General features: G+C 40.5%; 1 protein-coding gene across 1 annotated transcript in view; it reads right to left on the bottom strand.

Moving 5' to 3' along the window:
- Window positions 1-1138: 1138 nt before the first annotated feature.
- Window positions 1139-19152, bottom strand: part of LOC122452784 (contactin-associated protein-like 4) — a 79835-nt gene continuing 61821 nt past the window's right edge. The window contains exons 2-5 of the mRNA XM_043486418.1: window positions 10033-10159; window positions 7586-7935; window positions 7261-7332; window positions 1139-2734 (exon numbers count right to left, since the gene is read on the bottom strand). Of these exons, the coding sequence (XP_043342353.1) occupies window positions 2541-2734; window positions 7261-7332; window positions 7586-7935; window positions 10033-10159 (743 nt within the window). The 3' untranslated portion in view covers window positions 1139-2540. The remainder of the gene's footprint in view (window positions 2735-7260; window positions 7333-7585; window positions 7936-10032; window positions 10160-19152) is intronic.

Raw genomic sequence — 19152 nt, 5'->3', positions numbered from 1 at the left:
TCAGCTATGTGTTTAATGGAGCCTATGATTTTTTTTTTTTTTTAATGGAGCCTATGATTTTTATGTTGAATCCTTCCCCAAACTACACATACCTTTGGGAAAAACCTACACACACCATTTACCAAAGTAGTCCTTTATATATTGCTATATTGAGATTCTAAACTCCTTTCATCATTCAAATAAACATCAGTATAGATGCAGCATCATGGCAGATAGACTTTAAAGTGGTCTCCATGATCTCAGCCTGTTAAGTCTTGATATAACCCTCCCCTTAGTATGTGTGGGACCTGGGACTCCTTCCAACTAATGTGCGTGCTTAGTCGCTCAGTCGTGTCCGACTGTTTGTGACCCCATGGACTGTAGCCCACCAGGCTCCTCTGTCCTTGGGGATTTTCTAGGGAAGAATACTGGAGGGGGTTGCCATGCCCTCATCCAGGAGGTCTTCCCAATCCAGGTATTGAACCCAGGTCTCCGCGTTGCAGGCAGATTCTTTACCATCTAAGTCACCAGGGAAGCCCATGAATATTGGAGTGGGCAGCCTATCCCTTCTCCAGGTTATCTTCCCGACCCAGGAATCGAACCAGGGTCTCCTGCACTGCAGACGGATTCTTTACCAGTGAGCTACCAGCAAATCCCTTCTAACCAACAGAACATGGCAAATTGGGGTATGTCATTCCTATGATCACATTTACCTTAAATAAGACTCTCTCTTGCTAGCATACTTGCTCTAGAGTCTCTCCTCTACTAGCCTTGAAGCTTTCTTAAGTCCTCCAGCAGTAAGGAATGAAAGGCTGTCAATAATCATGGCAGTAAGGAGGCAGATCCCTTGCTGACTGACTTTCCATATGAAAACACAGCCCTGGCAGACACTTGACTGCAACCTTGCAAAAGTCTCAGTAAAAAGAAACCCATGCCTAGCTCCTGACTCACAGAAACTGTGAGATAATAAATGTGTATTGTGTTAAATCTGTGGTAGCTTTTTATACCTTGTAGAAAATTAATATAAGAAAATGTAACAAAAAATGTTTGAGAAAAAACAATATTAGAGGATATCTTTTCCCATTTATTAAAAAGAACACAGAAAAGTAGGTATACACACAAAAGGTAATAATTCCAAGTGATCTTTTTGTGCCAAAGTTAGTACCTGGCAGGCACACGGCAGGTGGGATATGGAGAGGGCAGTGCATTTTTATTATAAGTGGCTTTTCAGTGTAAATGGTGACGTCATGTGAGTATCTAATGACCACTGCTACAAAAGTAGTTACTGGATAACTTCTCATAGTTAATATGATTTTTTGCTCTTCTAATATTCAAATATGCCCTACTTAAAATGAACTAGCCGATTTGGGGTACTCTATTGGAAATATATCTCAAGATTCTAGAATTTTGCCTGAAATGACAAATTTAGTTCAGATCATATAGCTTGCATTTTCCCTTAGCATAAGCATTCTTCCACTAATATTCCAAATAGTAGCTAGGTGAGCAGGTAACTCAAGGAATGCTTTGCCTAGATAAGCTCACAATTTAGAAAGGGAAATGGAGAGATTTAGTTTAAAATGTGACTTATTTCCTAACAGATGAACAAACAGTCACAGGAAAGCAAAGAGTTGTTATAACCTTCAGAAAAAAAAAAATCACAGGACTGCAAAGAAAAGTGACCTAACCATCCCATATATAAAGGAAACAAATTTAAGATTATGGTTCATTCAGATGTGGATGGATACATTTCCAGTGTTAAATATGGAATTTATATATGGGCACAAGTTTAGTTAGAAAATAAACATTTCTGTGAGATTACTAGGTGATCCTTATTACAATTTACAAAGAATATAATGACAAATCACAAAGAAAAATAAGCAAATTATCACAGATTAAAATCCTTTACACATTTTTCTACCCATGAATTCTCTGTTCCACATCTGAACTTAATAGTAGAATGTCATAGCTGACATTCAACACTCATTTCACTATTAAAGTGTATCAAAACTGATTTAAAAGACACAAAAGGAGAAACAATCAGCCAAAAAAAATGTTTTCTCCAGTGTTTGGCCAATGGGCTCTGGTTCACAGGAATATGGAAATGCAGCTGAAGGCCATCTGAGAAGCACTTCCTGGTTTACAAATGTCAGCAAGTGACTGATAAAGGAAGCATCCTGTAGGTTTCCACATAACACAAAACATTAGAGTCCAAAGTTAACAAACTTCCATGTTGTATTTTTAAGAGTATGGCCACAGCTTGAATCCTTCTTCTCACTTAAAACCAGAAGTAATTATGTAAAATACATTTGCCTTTCAGAAGATGAAGTTGGAACCGTCAGAAACTGCCAATCAGTGACGAATGGGCACGCCGAGTCACTGTTACATCAATGGATCAATGAGCGCTGAGCAGAGCCTCCAGGGACCGTCTGTGAGCAAGCTGGTGGCGCAGGACCCCCACCCGCCTGTCCCAGGAGGACAACAGGTGGGTTTCATGCCCTGGGAGCCTCTGGCTTAGCAAGAAAGTCACATCATCACAGTGATCAGCAAGTCACAACAGCAGATCAGAAGAAATACTCTTTCTGGCTTTCACTGACTGTACATTGCATGTTGAGCTCACTTTTCAGAGCAGTTTCAGCCTTGTCTCCAGTTTTGGGAATATTTGTTTCATTCTTTTGGTATAGCCACCTCTGTTGATAAATGCGTATGGCAATGGCAGTAGTGCAGAGCAAAAGGAACATCACAACCGCTATCACGCCTAGAGAGAGGGGAGATACAAAGTCAGATTACAAACCGTAAACGGCAGCCCAACTAGAATCCACCCTAGCACCACTTATCATTGGAAAATTTGAAACCAAGTAATATTATAACATTAAGGTTACTTCTAAGTCCATGCGTACTTTAGACACAGCTTTTATGCCTTAATTCCAAAGACATATCTGATTGGATTCCAGTTAATGCCTTCACACTAAAGTTCAGAAGCACCATGGGCCTCTTAGGTCATACCTGCATGGCTAACTGAGTAGGCGGGTTTTTATTTTTAAAAGGCATAGACTGTGTAGCCCCATCATAGAGTGATTAAATGCTTTGCTGTTGTTGTGCAGTTGCTAAGTTGTGACTGGTTCATTGTGACAGCTCCTCCACCCTCCCAGTGGGCTGGTCTGTCTCCCAGTGTGCTCAGGTACTCAGTCATGTCCGACTCTTTGTGACCCATGGACTGGAGAGCCCGCCAGGCTCCTCTGTTTATGGAGATTCTCCAGGCAAGAATACTGGAGTGGGTTTCCATACCCTCCTCCAGGGGATCTTCCCAACCCAGGGATCGAGCCCAGGTCTCCTGCATCGCAGGCAGCTTCTTTACCTTCTGCGTCACCAGGGAGCTCAGATTCATGTCCACTGAGTTGATGATGCTATCTAACATTCTCATCCTCTGCTGCCCCATTTTTCTTTTCACCTCAACCTTTCCTAGCATTAGAGTCTCTTCCAATTAGCCAGCTTTTTGCATCAAGTGGCCAAATTTTTACCTGTTTTAATGAAAATCTGATTAAACTGTTATGCTGATACACAGTTGAACTACAGTAATGTGGTATATATTTCATTTATGTCCAGGAGACCAAGAGAGTCTTAAGTGATTGTTGCCTCTGGGGGTCTATACTCTTGTGTGATCCCCCTGTGACTTGCTTCTAACCGATACAATATGACAAAGCTGATGGTCTGCACCTGATTATTTGTACATGATTACGTTAGATAAGACTGTAGCACCCGTACTGTTGGAGTCTCCTTCTTCCTGCTGGCTATGAGGTGGCAAGGGCCATGCTGGGAAGCCACCCTGTGACAAGGAGCTCTGTCTGTGAACGAGTGAAAGTCCAGAAGCGCTCAGCGCTACAGCTGCAAAGCAATTGAGTGCAGCCAATGATCTATGCAAGTGAAACAGGGGACTTCAAATGTGACCCCAGCCCAGGATCCCAATGACACACATTGATTTCAGGATTGTGAGACCCTAAGCAGAGGACCTAATTGAGATGTGTCCAAACTCCTGACCCGTATAAACTGAGGAATAATACACATGGATTGTGTTACGTTGCTAAATAGGTGATAATTTGTCAGGCAGCAATTGATAACTAATATATTACAAAAACTTGTAGAAATATTAATGACATTCAGTTATATGGAAAGTAAAACATTTTTCATGTTGGAAATGTTTTAAGTATTGAAGACATTAACTTTGCCAGTGGTTCTCAACCTTGGCTACATAGTAGATGATAACTCAGAATTTTTGGTGGGAGGCTGGGGTATCAGTATTATTTCAGAAGTTTCACAGATTATTTTAAGGCTAAGCCATAGGGATGTTAAGTCAAGCTATATCACATTAGTGAAGAATAAATATCCAATCCATTCTGAAACAGGCAAAAAGGAACATTCACTAGTCAATATTGTTTTAAGATGATTGGCATAGGCATTAATTAGTATTTCCAATTAACAAATGTAAGCAAACACATGTTAGTGTTTAGTTATGTGAATCAAAATTTGTATTGCAAAATGAAGTCTCTTTATTATACTCTGGGACAGACTTAAGCAAGTGTGATGGAGTCCAACAAACTTGAAGCTTGGTTGAGTGCAATTGGTCACAAAGATTCCTGAGGAGCACATGCTATCAGGAACTCAGACTCCTTAGCTGAGAAGAGGTGGCATATTTACTACTCTATGAATATTCTTAAATATTTATTCATAAGTAGAATATTCATTACTTTCAATATATTTTCCATCTCATGTGAGAACCAGTAACAGAGTTACTTTAATTATTTTTATGTTTAGTCATAGAGCTTTGTTTTAAGAGCTATATCATATCCAATTTTAGTATCAGGGACCACTAACTCAGTAACAGTGATCAAACCACTTGATTACATGATGACTGTCACCATTACACTGACCCACCTCTACATCCAAGATTTTCTGTGTGTGATTGATCACCTCTAACTTTACCTTGCTTTTGTTTTGTCAGGTTTGCTGGGCTCCTAGAATAACTTCCATCTCCACCCTCTATCTGAAGAGACTGAGATAACTTGAAGAATGCAGTTGATGGCTTCTATAACCTTCCTATCAGCAACTCCAGTGTAAATGTGTTTTTGACAAGTGCTCACGCCTGTCTGTGTCTCTATCTACACGTCTATATCTTTCTCTATCCATCCATCTGCCCATCCACAGCATAGATCGCTTGGCAAGAAATCCTCTGTGATCTCTGGTTTACCAGGTTTGAATATTGATTAGGTTAATACTCCTTTCCTAGTGCTTCCTTTGTTAACAGGGGAGAAAATAAAAATGCAAAATGCAGAATATGGAGAAATTCACCTATTGGGATAATCCTTTAAACAGATCAAATATTTCACACAAAGGTGAAGTCTGTGATTAGTTTTTTAAAAGTCTGATAGTTCTTTCAAGAATGATACACTGGAGGTCTAGGTACTCAGTAACTGACAAATCACAGGGCCACTGGCCGCCACACAGATGGAGGCAGGTCCAGGTACATCGTAGGGCCCAGGAAACTGCACCCTCTGCCCCTGAGACCTTCTGTGCTTGGCTCCCGTGTATCAGGGGCCAAAAGGGAATTCCCAGGGGAGTGACACCAGAGTAACTTACTTTGTACCTCTTGCCAGTGATCTTTAGCAAAAGCAATACAACTCTGTTTAGTGGTAAAGAATCTGCCTGCCAATGCTGGAGATGCAGGAGACTTGGGTTCAATTCCTGGGAATGGCAACCCACTCCAGTACTCCTGCCAGGAAAACCCCATGGACTGAAGAGCCTGGCCAGCTACAGTGCATGGGGTCCCAACAAGTCAGACATGACTGAACGACTGAGCACACACACAGGCAGGCAATAAAACTCTAAGGACCACATCTTTGTTCTATCATCAGTTTGACTTTTATCTTTGTTCTGTCTAATAAAAGGGCACCAACTATGATAATGCAAAATTTTGAACTTTGGTTCCTACTTTGTAAATATGAATCACATTTAAGTTGATTTATTTTCACTTAACTTTGACATTATAGTGAAGTTTTCTCATTAAAAATAAATCAGAATGATTTAGGATTAAGACTTAATCTAAATTTTAACAAGAAAGTTATTCCTTTTGGATATGCATTATAAATAATATTTATGGCTTTTACTTGTTTTTGGAGTTATAAGATGGAGGTCACATTCCTCACTCATTACAAAAATAAAAGTAATTGATACAGAAATGGAAATAATGACATTCTTACATAGATTTGATCAGCACTTTAAAATGTCTGAATACTTCACTAGTTGTCTGGAGAAACCTGGTGTCTTAATAAATACAGGCAGATCCAATCTGAGCAGGTTTGTAGCTGGCCTAAACAGTGGACTCCAGTCCAATCATCCAGCTCTAGGAGTAGTTACCTCACTTTGAGGTGGCAGAGAATGGACAGCAGTTTACTTCTGCTCACCAGGCAGAGTTTGAAACTGATTCACATTTCCATAATCTAGTTAAACAAATTAAAATGTTCTTTGAATGATAAGGTGGGAGAATTGAATATTAATTTTTGAGTCCCACCTGGATAAATTTTGTTTCAGGGGCTATGATAGAAGATATTTAAAGTGCAATTACTTTTACTTCTTCATATATATATATATATATATATATATGAAGTGGATTTACTTAATGGATATCTATATCTGTCTAGTTTTATATCTTTATGTTTAGGTAAATGGCAATTTGTATAATTTAGGTGCTTCTCCCAATAAATGCTGCATTTTTTTATTTAAAATAAAATTTATTTTCGCTTTAAATTTAGAGAATAATTGTTTTGCAATGTTGTGTTACTTTCTATTGTACAACAAGGTGAATTAGCAGCTTTCCACTAGCTATTTTACACACAGTAGTGTATATATATCAGTGCTACTTTATGTTTTATTTTTAATCTTATTTTTAAGTGTTCTGGGCTAAGGGGCTGACCTATGGCTATTTTAAATCAAAAAAGTAAAAGTAAACGTGTCTTAAATATTCATACATTCTGAGAGAAACTAATGACTATTTTCAAGTGAAAAACCTCTTATTATAGTTTGCAACCATCCTTTAAAAAAGAGGAGCCATCAGTTCCTTCTACAAAGCTTTTTCAAAGGAGCTGAGTTCGGTGCAGTTACATCAAGAATTTTAGCAAATGTACGTGGTCTGCCATTGACCTCACAATCATCACGGATTCTCAGATAGTTTTTGGACTTTGCTAACAGCGACAACAGAACCAAGGAAGAGGTCATTCGCGGCCCCGTTACCTCCGATGAGCGCGGAGTCACTTGTGTCCGCATTAACTAAGGGCTGTCCCTCATCTGTTGGTCCAGAACGACCTACAGTAGAAAAAGGGAGAATGACAGAGAGTGGAAAGGAGTTTTGAGAAATCCACAAACATTTGAAAGAGGAGCAGATAATGCAGTCACAGAAACGAATTTGAAACGAAGAACCAAGAATGGAAGGACCAGAGAAGTGAGAAGATGAATTGAGGACTTTGGGAAACCTCTGGCATGGAGACTCTGAGCCTAATCCTGCTGGCATGTGAAGCGAGTGCAGGTGTAGGGGATGGAGATGGAGCGAGTCACACACCTGCACCGCCGGCGAGAGGGCGGGTGGCCTCCCGCGCCCGGGCTCCGGCCCCCGCCCCATCCGCGCAGCCGGGCGCGGGGGCCACGTGTCCGCGGACGGTGACCTGGGCGCGGCCGCCAGCGCGCAGCGCCGCCTTCAGAGGGACCGCGGGCCCGAAGCGCACCGCGGAAAGGCAGCCGGTGAAGCCGCGCGCGCCAGCCCGCAGCGTGTCCGGGTCCGCGCCGAGGGGCTCTGCGGGCAGAGAAGCGGGACACGCCGTTAGGGCTCCTGGACATCTGGCGCGGACGCGGGACCAGCCTGCCCCTGCGCAGCCGTGAGGAACCGAGGCCCCTGCAAGCCCCTCCTCCTTCCTTAGGAAAAGGTCCACAGCCGTACCAGAGAGGCCTTGGCTGATGCCCTGCCTTGGTTGATACTCCCCGTGGGGAAAATTAAAGCTTCCTTGGATGCAGTCACTGTTACGGGCGAATGAAATCCTCCTCCACCAATGCCGTTTTCAGAATATTTTGAATGGGATTTGTGACCAGTATTGTAGATGGTTGGTGACCTAGGTCTCGCGAGTTGGAGGACGGCAGAGTTCTGGGAACTCCTTCTGAAGTTATCTCCTAATTAATATTTTAGTCTTGCTGACAGTTCTGAGCCTCACAGTGAGGGCATCTTCTTACCCACAACTGCTGTCCCTGGAACTCTGCACCCCACTTTCTTTCCCCCTTTCCAAAAGTGTGATCTCTATAAATCCCTATTCTATAAATAGAATGGGGTTGCCCTCACCAACCCCATCCTGATCCCCATTCTCACCCCAAACTGACAGAGGTTGGTTATTAAGACCTAAAGAAGAGTCGTGGTTGACACAGGAGAGCAGAACATCAATTCCTTCGTTTCACTGATGCCTGCATCCCGCAGTGCACTTGCTCAGTGGGCACGAAATCTCACCCAAGGCCCCTTAGTTGTAGACTTCAAGTTTACATGTGTCAGTCAGAGAAGGAAGTGTCTGCGTCCCGCACAGAGGAAACCACGTCAGTATGAGGCAACTTTGGCATCTGCTGTCAAACTCCATCCTGCTTCATCACATGTAGAAAGGCTCATAGTCTCTTCTTTTTCAAACAATCATAAACAGTTACCAAGAATTTACCAACTGACTCCTATAGTCTGGGCATTGTGTTAAGCGATTTAGAGGTTATTTTTTAATGTTCAAACCACCCTGAGTACTTTTATTTCTGTTTGAAGTTAAATTAAGGGACAAGTAAGTGGAGGTCATTATATTATTCTTTCTTCTTTAATGAATGCATGTATCTGCCATAGAATATGTGTATATATTCTGTAAGTTTTTTTGGCTGGCATAATGCATGCATGCTAAGTCACTTCAGTCGTGACTTAGGTCCTACTCTTTGTGACAGAGGTCCTACTCTTTGTGACCCCTGGACTGTAGCTCACCAGGCTCCTCTGTCCATGGGATTCTCCAGGCAAGAACACTGGAGCTGGATGTTGTGCCCTCCTCCAGGGGGCTGGCATAATAGTCAGCCTTTAAGTTCACCCTGAAAATCTGAGCTCTGATGCAATCTATCATGATGTTGTAGATGAACTCTCAGAGGACAACCTTTATTTCTGTTGAGTTTGAGTTTTTGAGGAGCACTGCTCTTTTTTCTCCATTTCCTGATGAATATAAATAATAATAAATAGCTTTTATGGGACATGTATCCTCCAGTACATACATGCTGGACGCTGCAAAAAATAAAGGGCTATTGTTATCCTAAAAATAAAGTGAGCATTTAGAGCAGGATTTATTGACTTGCCTCATGCTATGCCACTAGTAAGCAGTTGGAGAGAACTTTTGAATAGGAGTGTTTGAACTCAAGCCAGGAGTTTGAACTCTCTGCCAGCGAGCTTTGTCAGCTAACTTTACCTGGTGCATCAGTTACAGAAGGTCACTGTCTTTAGCTCATCCATCTCTCTCATGCAACATGTGGAAGCTCCTGGTGGACAGTGTTTTATTCTTGTCTTCCCCTGCACTTAGCTTAGTGTCTGTTACATATGACACATGCAATATATATTTTATGATCAAAGAATACACTTAGTCCTATTACCACCCTTCTGTGGACAGTCTGGCTGTTGAAATTTTTAAAATATGGCCCTCTCAAGGTGTGGTCTGAGAAATTCAGAGGTCCCTCCTTGTGATTCTGGGAAAGATTGAAGGCAGGAGAAGGGGACAACAGAGGATGAGATGGTTGGATGGCATCACCGACTCAGTGGACCTGAGTTTGAGCAAACTCTGGGAGATGGTGAAGGACAGAGAATCCTGGTGTGCTGCAGTCCACAGGGTCACAAAGAGTCAGACACGACTGAGCAACTGAACACCACACCACCACCACGTGATAAAAGATGACTTGCACTGGCTTCAGCTAATGATGCATGTCCATAGTTGGCTGACATCTTACGCCACTGAGTTTTACCAAATGTCACGGTAACTAAACACATCCTTATTGTCATTAAAGGTAACCAGCATACTCTGAAGCTTCTTTTGAAGGGTGGAAAAATATGCCACTCCCAAATATGCCACTTTGGCATAAGAATTAGTTACTTAAAAACAGCAGGGAAAAGGACACTGATGTCAATTTTTCTTCTTGAAAGCAGCAAATAAAACTCCCATGGAAAAGCTACCCTATCTGTACCAGGAGGGAAAATGCATTCTTATGACCAGAGATAAACAGTCCAGCCGAGAGAAATCTGTACCTACAAACATTGTGAACAGATTGTTAAAACAATACCTTCCTTCACTCTCCTCATGCATTTTAGTTACCTTTTCACAATCACCACTCTTTGTTCAAATTAGTATATAAATACTTGGGCCTACCTGCTTTTTGGGTCTTTAATTTCCTATGGGGGCCACATGTACATTTACAAATCTTTATATTTTTCTCCTGTTAATACATCTTAAGTAAATTTAATTATCAGGCCCAGTCATAGATCTTAAGAGAAAAGAGGTCAAGCATTGTCTCCCCTACAAACTCATGGGGTGGATTTCTTGAATCTTATTACAAGTTGTTACTTTTTCTCCTATTAAACTTCATTTCATAATGAGATAAATTTTGTATCTTTATTTCTCTTGGTTTGACAAAGAGCCATACCTTTGAGAAAAATGGTCTAACTTTGAGATTTTCAGCAAATGCACTGGGAGCTATTTGGGCTTACAAAAATTTTTTCATATGTTTAAAGTTGCAAAAATAACGTTTGCTATGGAAAAGACCTCTAAAAAGACCTAAACTCAAGGGGCATGCATTTGCATTATTATAATCATCATAAACGTCTCTCTGACACACATAGCTATATTGGCCAAGTTGATTATATGAAATATCAAATAGCTTTATGCATGTGGAATTTTAGGTAGATTCCTAAGTACACTGAAGTAAAATAAGCTTGGCACAACCCCACTAAAGGATTATCAATTAAAAGGTTACTTGAAAGATGATTTTATTTTTTTAAATTTTGCATTCAGACAGCATCTGTTTCTTAAAGGAAGACACCCTTGCTTGTGTAACCCAGGACTTTTGCAAAGCTAAAATACTGGAGAAAAAATTACAGGTAAAATAAAAGTTTCATCTGTTGGACAAAAAGAGCAACTAGACACTACTAGCTTTTCTGGTCAAAGTTTTGACCTGAGCACCACCAGGTAAGGGTAACAGAAGGAACCCAGGGCAGACATATATCATAATGAGTTAGATCAATTTTGTGGAATTTATTTTTTTAAAGATAACCTGGCTTCATGTCTGTAGATAGTGTTATTACTAAAGAAAGAAACATAAGTAGTATATTATATTGCATTATATTTTCCCATATTTCAAGATACTTTTATATATATTTGTGTGTGTGTGTGTGTGTGTGTGGATTTGAGAATGTGAATGTGTATGGAAGGATTTATATGTATCTGAATAGCCTATCATTAATCATGTAGCTTTAATTATGTTATGCATGTATGTATGGGTATAAATATACATTGAAAGGTTTGGTGTTCATAACTTTCTGTCATTTTCCCAACCTGAGGTTATGGTTTTGATTCTTTTTTTTTTATTGGAGTAATTCTCTAGTATATTTTTCAGATGGGATGCTTGATTAATATTTAGTCTCAATCTTTCCTTGTTATCCAAAATATCTTTTATAACCTTGTCAGATAAATTATATGTTAGATGCTTGAGCTTCAATCATTCTTCTTAGCAGTATAGCTATATCATTATATCATTTTTATTCTGTTGTTGCAAATGAAAAATTGGATGCTGGTACCAATACTATTATTTTTATTGTAGCAACTTCTGCCTGAAAAGTTTGGAAGACTTTTCTCTATGGTTTTGTAATTCAGGGATTTTCCCAGAATTTCTGCAGATCTGTGTCTATTCTCATCAGAATCAATAAGTCCTTTCAGTCTGCAACTCAGGTTTTCCTTTAGTTAAGAGAAATTTTTTAATACATAATTTTGTCTTTGCTTTTAATTCTCTTTTTGGATCTCCAATTATTCCTACTAAGTGTCTAGATCTAACTTCCAAGTCCCTTTTACTTTCCCTCCTAATTTCTGCTTCTTAATCTTTTTGCCTATGGCATGATACTCCACGCCACTTTTAAGGAAAATCAGTGATGATTCTCTACTTTAGATCATCCAGTGACATTTTTAAAAGTCATATTAACTCCCAGAGTTTATGTTTGTATCTGTATGTGTGATTTTATTAAAATCTCCTTGAGTGCCAAGTTTTATCCTAGTTTTCTATCTTCTTCAATAGCTCTAAATTGATGTGAACATTTTATTTGTTGTTTTTTCTTCTTGCCCCATCCCCACTCTTACTTTTAGATTCTCTTAGTGGTGGCATCATTATTTACTCGGAGAAGGCAATGGCATCCCACTTCAGTACTCCTGCCTGGAAAACCCCATGGACGGAGGAGCCTGGTAGGCTGCAGTCCACAGGGTCGCTAAGAGTCAGACACGACTGAGCAACTTCACTTTCACTTTTCACTTTCATGCTTTGGAGAAGGAAATGGAAAACCACTCCAGCGTTCTTGCCTGGAGTATCCCAGGGACGGGGGAGCCTGGTGGGCTGCCATCTATGGGGTCGCACAGAGTCGGACATGACTGAATCAACGCAGCAGCAGCAGCAGCATTATTTACTTATATATTTATTGGGACAGCTTGTTGGAACTCCCTGGTTGGAGATGTTATAGGATATACAAGTCCTGACACTCTGGACTTGCCCCTGTAGTCAGCAGCAGACTTGCAGGCAGACTGTCTGACTTCCTATGAAGCATAGGAAGAGGTCTCTCAACCTTGCCTTCACCATGGTAGGAAGGATATGACCCAATGATCCAGCCCTTATCAGCTTCAGAAGGAGCAGAGATAATGGGGATCATCATGTGGAGCAATGTTGACCTTCACTATGGAAGTCTTGAGTTCTCTGAAAGGCAAGCTTTCCCCAGGATCCACAGGCTTCACACACCACCCAAGACTCTGTTATGTCCTCCTCCAGCTGCTGCTGCTGCTGTCACTTCAGTCATGTCTGACTCTGTGCAACCCCATGGACAGCAGTCCACCAGGCTCCTCTGTCCCTGGGAATCTCCAGGCAAGAACATTGGAGTGGGTTGCCATTTCCTTCTCCAATGCACGCATGCATGCTAAGTCGCTTCAGTTGTGTCCGACCCTGTGCAACCTCATGGACAGCAGCCCACCAGGCTCCTCTGTCCACGGAATTCTGTAGGCAAGAGTACTGGCATGGGCTGCCATTTCCTTCTCCAATGTCCTCCTCCAGTCCAGTGGGCAAATTCTCACCTCTGCTCTTATTCACGCTTGCCTGCCCTCTTCTGCCTACTGGGATGTCCGTACAGTTCCTGGGTTTAGGGGTACAAGTAAGTTGAATTGGGAGTAGAAACAAATCTTATGGTCCAAGCTGCCATTTCGCAGACCTAGGTCCACACAAAGTCAGCATTCAAATTAACAGAACTGTGCTTAGAAATACAGTGTGAATCTGTCTTCCCTATTAGCTGACTCCTGAAATTCTATCCTTAAGGAAATTCCTTCCTCAGGTAATCTTCTCGACACAGAGATGGAACCATGTCTCCTGCGTTGGCAGCCGAAGTCTTCACCATTGAGCCACCTAAGAAGCTCATGCATGTATGCCTGCTAAGTTGCTTCAGTCCTGTTCGAATCTGTAAAGCCATATGGAGCATAGCCTGCCAGGCTCCTCTTCCCATGGAATTTTCCAGGCAAGAATACTGCAGTGAGCTGCCATGCCCTCCTCCAGGGGATTTTCCCAACCCAGGGATTGAACCCTTGTCTCTTATGTCTCCTGCACTGGCAAGTGAGTTCTTAACCACTATCACCACCCAGGAAGCCCATGAGCAGCCATATGAATCACCAGTTAGGTCTGGAGAGATCGCTAGAGGAGAGATGGATTTGGATATCATGTCCTCTCCATGGAGATGTTTGTAAAGTGTGCTCAAAGATCTTTCAGGTAGGCAGTTATATACAAGGGACTGGACCTGAAGAGAAATATCCTGTTAGAGATATGCCAGTGAATGTTGCTAATGCCTAGATGAAATTTCAAGCCATGGACATCGATGAGCTTACCTCCAAAATGAATTTAAAGTAGAAGAGTCAAAAAATAGAGCCTGAAAAGTAATGGGCTAGCCAAAAAGTTTGTTCCAGTTTTTCTGGCAGATAGTATGGAATAACCCCAGTGAACTTTTTGGCCAAATCAATACTTCATCTAAGAGGACTGAGAAAACCCAGGAGAGCATAACACCACGGAGACAAAGGAGTGTAAATGAGCTTCGACTCATCAGCTATATTGAATATAGGTGTCACACAAATAAATGCCCATTGGATTTGCTAAGTTTAGGTCCTGGGCCACCTGAGCAAGAAAGATCTTATTACATTGGGAAGAATGAACAGAGAATGGGAGTTGAAAGCAACATTCGCTATGAGAAATGTGGCTTTTAAAAGGACTGTTTAGTTGTGAAGTTGTGTCTGACTTTTTTGAGACCTCATGGACTGTAGACCACAGGCTCCTCTGTCCCCGGGATTTTCCAGGCAAGAATGCTGTAGAGGGTTGCCATTTCCTTCTGTAGGGAATCTTCCCGACTGAGAAATCAAACCTGAGTTTCCTGCATTTAGGCAGATTCTTTACCACTGAGGCATGAGGGGAGACAAAAGAGGATTAGAAAGACTAAAGAGAATAAGACACCTATATATATATATATATTTGTACATATATAGATACAAGTCCTTTATCAGATATGATATTTTAAAGCATATTCTCCAACTTCATAACTTTAGTTCCCTTATTAGTGTATTGTTTCAGTACTGTTGTATGCAAAACATTTTTTTAATATACAGAAAATTTAACAATTAGCCTTTAATAAATTATCTTTCCATTCAGCTCAGTTCAGTCACTCAGTCGTGTCTGACTCTTTGCGACCCCATGGACTGCAGCACGCCAGGCTTCCCTGTCCATCACCAACACCCGGAATTTACTCAAACTCATGTCCATTGAGGCGGTGATGCTATCCAACCATCTAATCCTCTGTTGTCATCTTCTCCTCCTGCCTTCCAATCTTTCCCAGCATCAGGAACTTTTCCAATGAGTCAGTTCTTCGCACCAGGTGGTCAAAGTATTGGAGTTTCGACTTCAGCATCAGTCCTTCCAATGAATATTCAGGATCTATTTCCTTGAGGATGGACTGGTTGAATCTCCTTGCTGTCCAAGGGACTCTCAAGAATCTTCTCCAACACCACAGTTCAAAAGCATCAATTCTTTGGCGCTCAGCTTTCTTTATGGTCCAACTCTCACATCCGTATATGACTACTGGCAAAACTATAGATTTGACTAGATGGACCTTTGTTGGCAAAGTAACATCTCTGCTTTTTAATATGCTGTCTAGTTTGGTCATAACTTTTCTTCCAAGGAGCAAGTGTCTTTTAATTTCATGGCTGCAATCACCATCTGCAATAATTTTGGAGCCCCCAAAGAATAATGTCTGTCACTATTTCCATTGTTTCCCCATCTATTTGCCATAAAGTGATGGGACCAGATGCCATGATCTTAGTTTTCTGAATACTGAATTTTAAACTAACCTTTTCACTCTCCTCTTTCAGTTTCATCAAGAGGCTCTTTAGTTCTTCTTCACTTTCTGCCATAAGGGTGGTGTCACATGCATATCTGAGGTTATTGATATTTCTCCTGGCAATCTTCATTCTAGCTTGTTCTTCATGCAGCCCAACATTTTGCATGATGTATTCTGCATATAAGTTAAATAAGCAGAGTAGCAAAATACAGCCTTGACATACTCCTTTCCCAATTTGGAACCAATCTGTTGCTCCATGTTCAGTTCTAACTGTTGCTTCTTGACCTGCATATAGATATCTCAGGAGGCAGGTCAAATGGTCTGATATTCCCATCTCTTGAAGAATTCTCCCCAGTTTTTTGTAATCCACACAGTCAAAGGCTTTGACATAGTTAATAAAGCAGAAGAAGATTTTCTTCTGGAACTCTCTTGCTTTTTTGATGATCCACCAGATGTTGGCAATTTGATCTTGGGTTCCTTTGCCTTTTCTAAAACCAGCATGAACATCTGGAAGCTCATGGTTCATGTACTGTTGAAGCCTGGCTTGGAGAATTTTGAGCATTACTTTAGCATTACATTAGCGTATGAGATGAATGCAATTGTGCGGTAGTTTGAGTATTCTTTGGCATTGCCTTTCTTTGAGATTGGAATGAAAACTGACCTTTTCCAGTCCTGTGGTCATTGTTGAGTTTCCCAAATTTGCTGGCATATTGAGTGCAGCACTTTCACAGCATCATCTTTTAAGTTTTGAAATAGCTCAACTGGAATTCCATTACCTCCACTAGCTTTGTTCATAGTGTTGCTTCCTAAGGCCCACTTGACTTCACATTCCAGGATGTCTGGTTCTAGGTGAGTGATCACACTATCATGATTATCTGGATCATGAAGATCTTTTTTGTTAGTTCTGTATATCTTGCCTCCTCTTCTTAATATCTTCTGCTTCTATTAGGTCTAGACCACTTCTGTCCTTTATTGTACCCATCTTTGCATGAAATGTTCCCTTGGTATCTCTAATTTTCCTGAAGAAATCTTTCTGGTATCTCAATTGTTATATGTTCAAGGATACATATATATATATGGAGAGGGAGAGAGAAGAGAGCAAGAGAGAGGCAAAGATAGAGAGAGCCTAGTGTGTATTTGAATATTGATGGAGAAGATCCATGATAAGAAGATAAGTTAAAATTCAGGGGAAAGATTGAATTGTCAGTAGAGTGACATCCCTGAATCCTTTTGCAAGGGAAGAGCTGGAAACTATGCGGAAAATCAGACTTTTGTCCTAAAGAATAGCCTTTCTTCAATTTCAACAGAAGAGTGAAAGAGAAGGTGGTTATGTGCAGCATTTTGCAGTAAGGATTTATTAATGCAACCATAAAAGAGGTCTTTTTTATGGAAAAAGCAAAGTCATCCAATGAGGATAAGAGTAGGGAGGGTTCAATAAGAGGTCCTAGAAAGTTGAAGAAAGCTTCCCACTAGGTGTTGAGAGGAAAAGGTGAGTGACACTGTCAGGGGATGTGGGTGCCCCCAGAAGCTGGAGATCTTCAATCAGATTAGATGAGTGTGATTCCTTAACAAGTGACCTGGAAGGATATTTGATAATGACCATGTGTTATGTTTGAATTTGTGTGTTTCCTTGTTATGACAAGTGGGTGAAGAATGAGGCAAAGGTGTTTCAAGAAAAGGAAATGTTACGTGAATATCTGTCAGTTCTATAAAACCCTTGACTCATTCAAGGAGTGAAAATTATAGGGAAATGACTAAAGGAAACTGAGTCATAGAACCCAGTGGAACTCAAAGTTGGTTTACTGGCACTAGAGAGAAGAATTTCAGGGGATGTGTACAAGTAAATATATCATTGGAAGAAAATAGGGACATGTTTTTAACCCTAATTACCTGTGGATTTTAAAATGACTCCCAGGGACTTCCCTGCCACACCAGTGGTTAAGGCTTCATGGGGGGCCAAAGTTTGAGCCCTGGACAGGGAGCTAAAATCCCACATGCCTTGTGGCCAAAAAAGAACCTACAGCATAAAGCAGAATCAATATTTTAACAAAGTCAATAAATTTTTTTAAAGGTCCACATAAAAACCTTAAACAAAGATAATTTGTGCTGCCATGATATCATATGACTAGAGGGCCAGGACTAAACTTGACTCTCTCCCTGTGATAACAAGTTTTAGCATGTCACTCTGGGTGTGTGTGGATAGGATGAAGGGGAAAATTATATGACAGAGGGAGCGAACATAACTGAGGAACTAAGGGGTTAGACCAATTGCCCACAGGGACTTCAGCATTTTCTGTAGAATTAGCAATAACAGGGATGGCAACAGAATGGCGTGTCTTTCAGGATGCCAGAAAATTCTAGAGTATTGTAGAAAGTGTCAAAGTAGCATAGCTTCAGGGTAAGTTTCTCAAAGAAACACTAAAAAAAGTTGTTTATTTTATTTATTTACTGACTTACTCATGAAATCATGAGGTGTCATTGGTAAAAGAGTGTCACTGAGAAACCGCCAAACATGGTCATTCACTGGATGGGAAAGAACAAAAGAAAAAGAGCTACGAGGGAAAAAAATGTTCAAATTTCTAACAAGATTAGCAGGAAAGAGGGTGTGTTTGGAAAGATCTCATGGCTACAGATATTTTCACAGAGTATGTTCTTATTTTGAGAAATTTTTTGGCCATTTTTTTTTTACCTTTTCATTGAATATACTAAAAAGCAATAGCTAACAAGTAACCCAGTTCACTGGTTTCCCATGCTTCTGATATATCCTTCAAAAAGAACCAGTAAATATTAAGGCATCAAAAATAAATGTTAGATCAAGCTGAATAATTGTGACCACTTTTAATTCTGCTGGTTGTGGATAAAATTCTATATCTGAAAACATATTTTTAAACATTTTTATTGAAGTATAGTTGATTTGTAATTTTCTATTAATCCCTGCTGTAAGCAAAATGACTCAGTTACACATATGTATACATTTGTTTTTATATTCTTTTCCATTATAGTTTATCCCAGGGTATTGAATGTAGTCCCCTATGCTATAGAATAGGACCTTGTTGTTTATCCATACTCTGTTTACTAGTCTGCTTTTCAAACTCCCAATTCTTCTCTCCCACACCCACCTCCCCCACAGCACCCACAGGTGTGTTCTCTGTGTCTGCGAGTCTTTTTTCTGTATTAGGGTCATTTGTGCCATACTTGATATTCCTCATATAAGTAATATCATATTGTGTTTGTTTTTCTCTTCATAATTTACTTCACTTAGTATGATAATCTCTAGGTCCATCCATGTTGCTGCATCTGAGAACATAATAATAATCAATGCTGACTACAATATTCTGTATAATTCCATGATACAATGCCATGGAGAAGAAAGTACTTGAGTCATTTAGCATGTAACCTGCACTGGCTGGCCGCACAAAACCACAGAGAGAGATTTTCTGGAGGACTGTCCCGATAAGGATTTGGTGTCCACT

Source organism: Cervus canadensis, chromosome 14 (genome assembly GCF_019320065.1).
Source record: "Cervus canadensis isolate Bull #8, Minnesota chromosome 14, ASM1932006v1, whole genome shotgun sequence".
Classification (NCBI taxonomy): Eukaryota; Metazoa; Chordata; class Mammalia; order Artiodactyla; family Cervidae; genus Cervus; species Cervus canadensis.
This window is presented reverse-complemented; position numbering and strand designations above follow the sequence as displayed.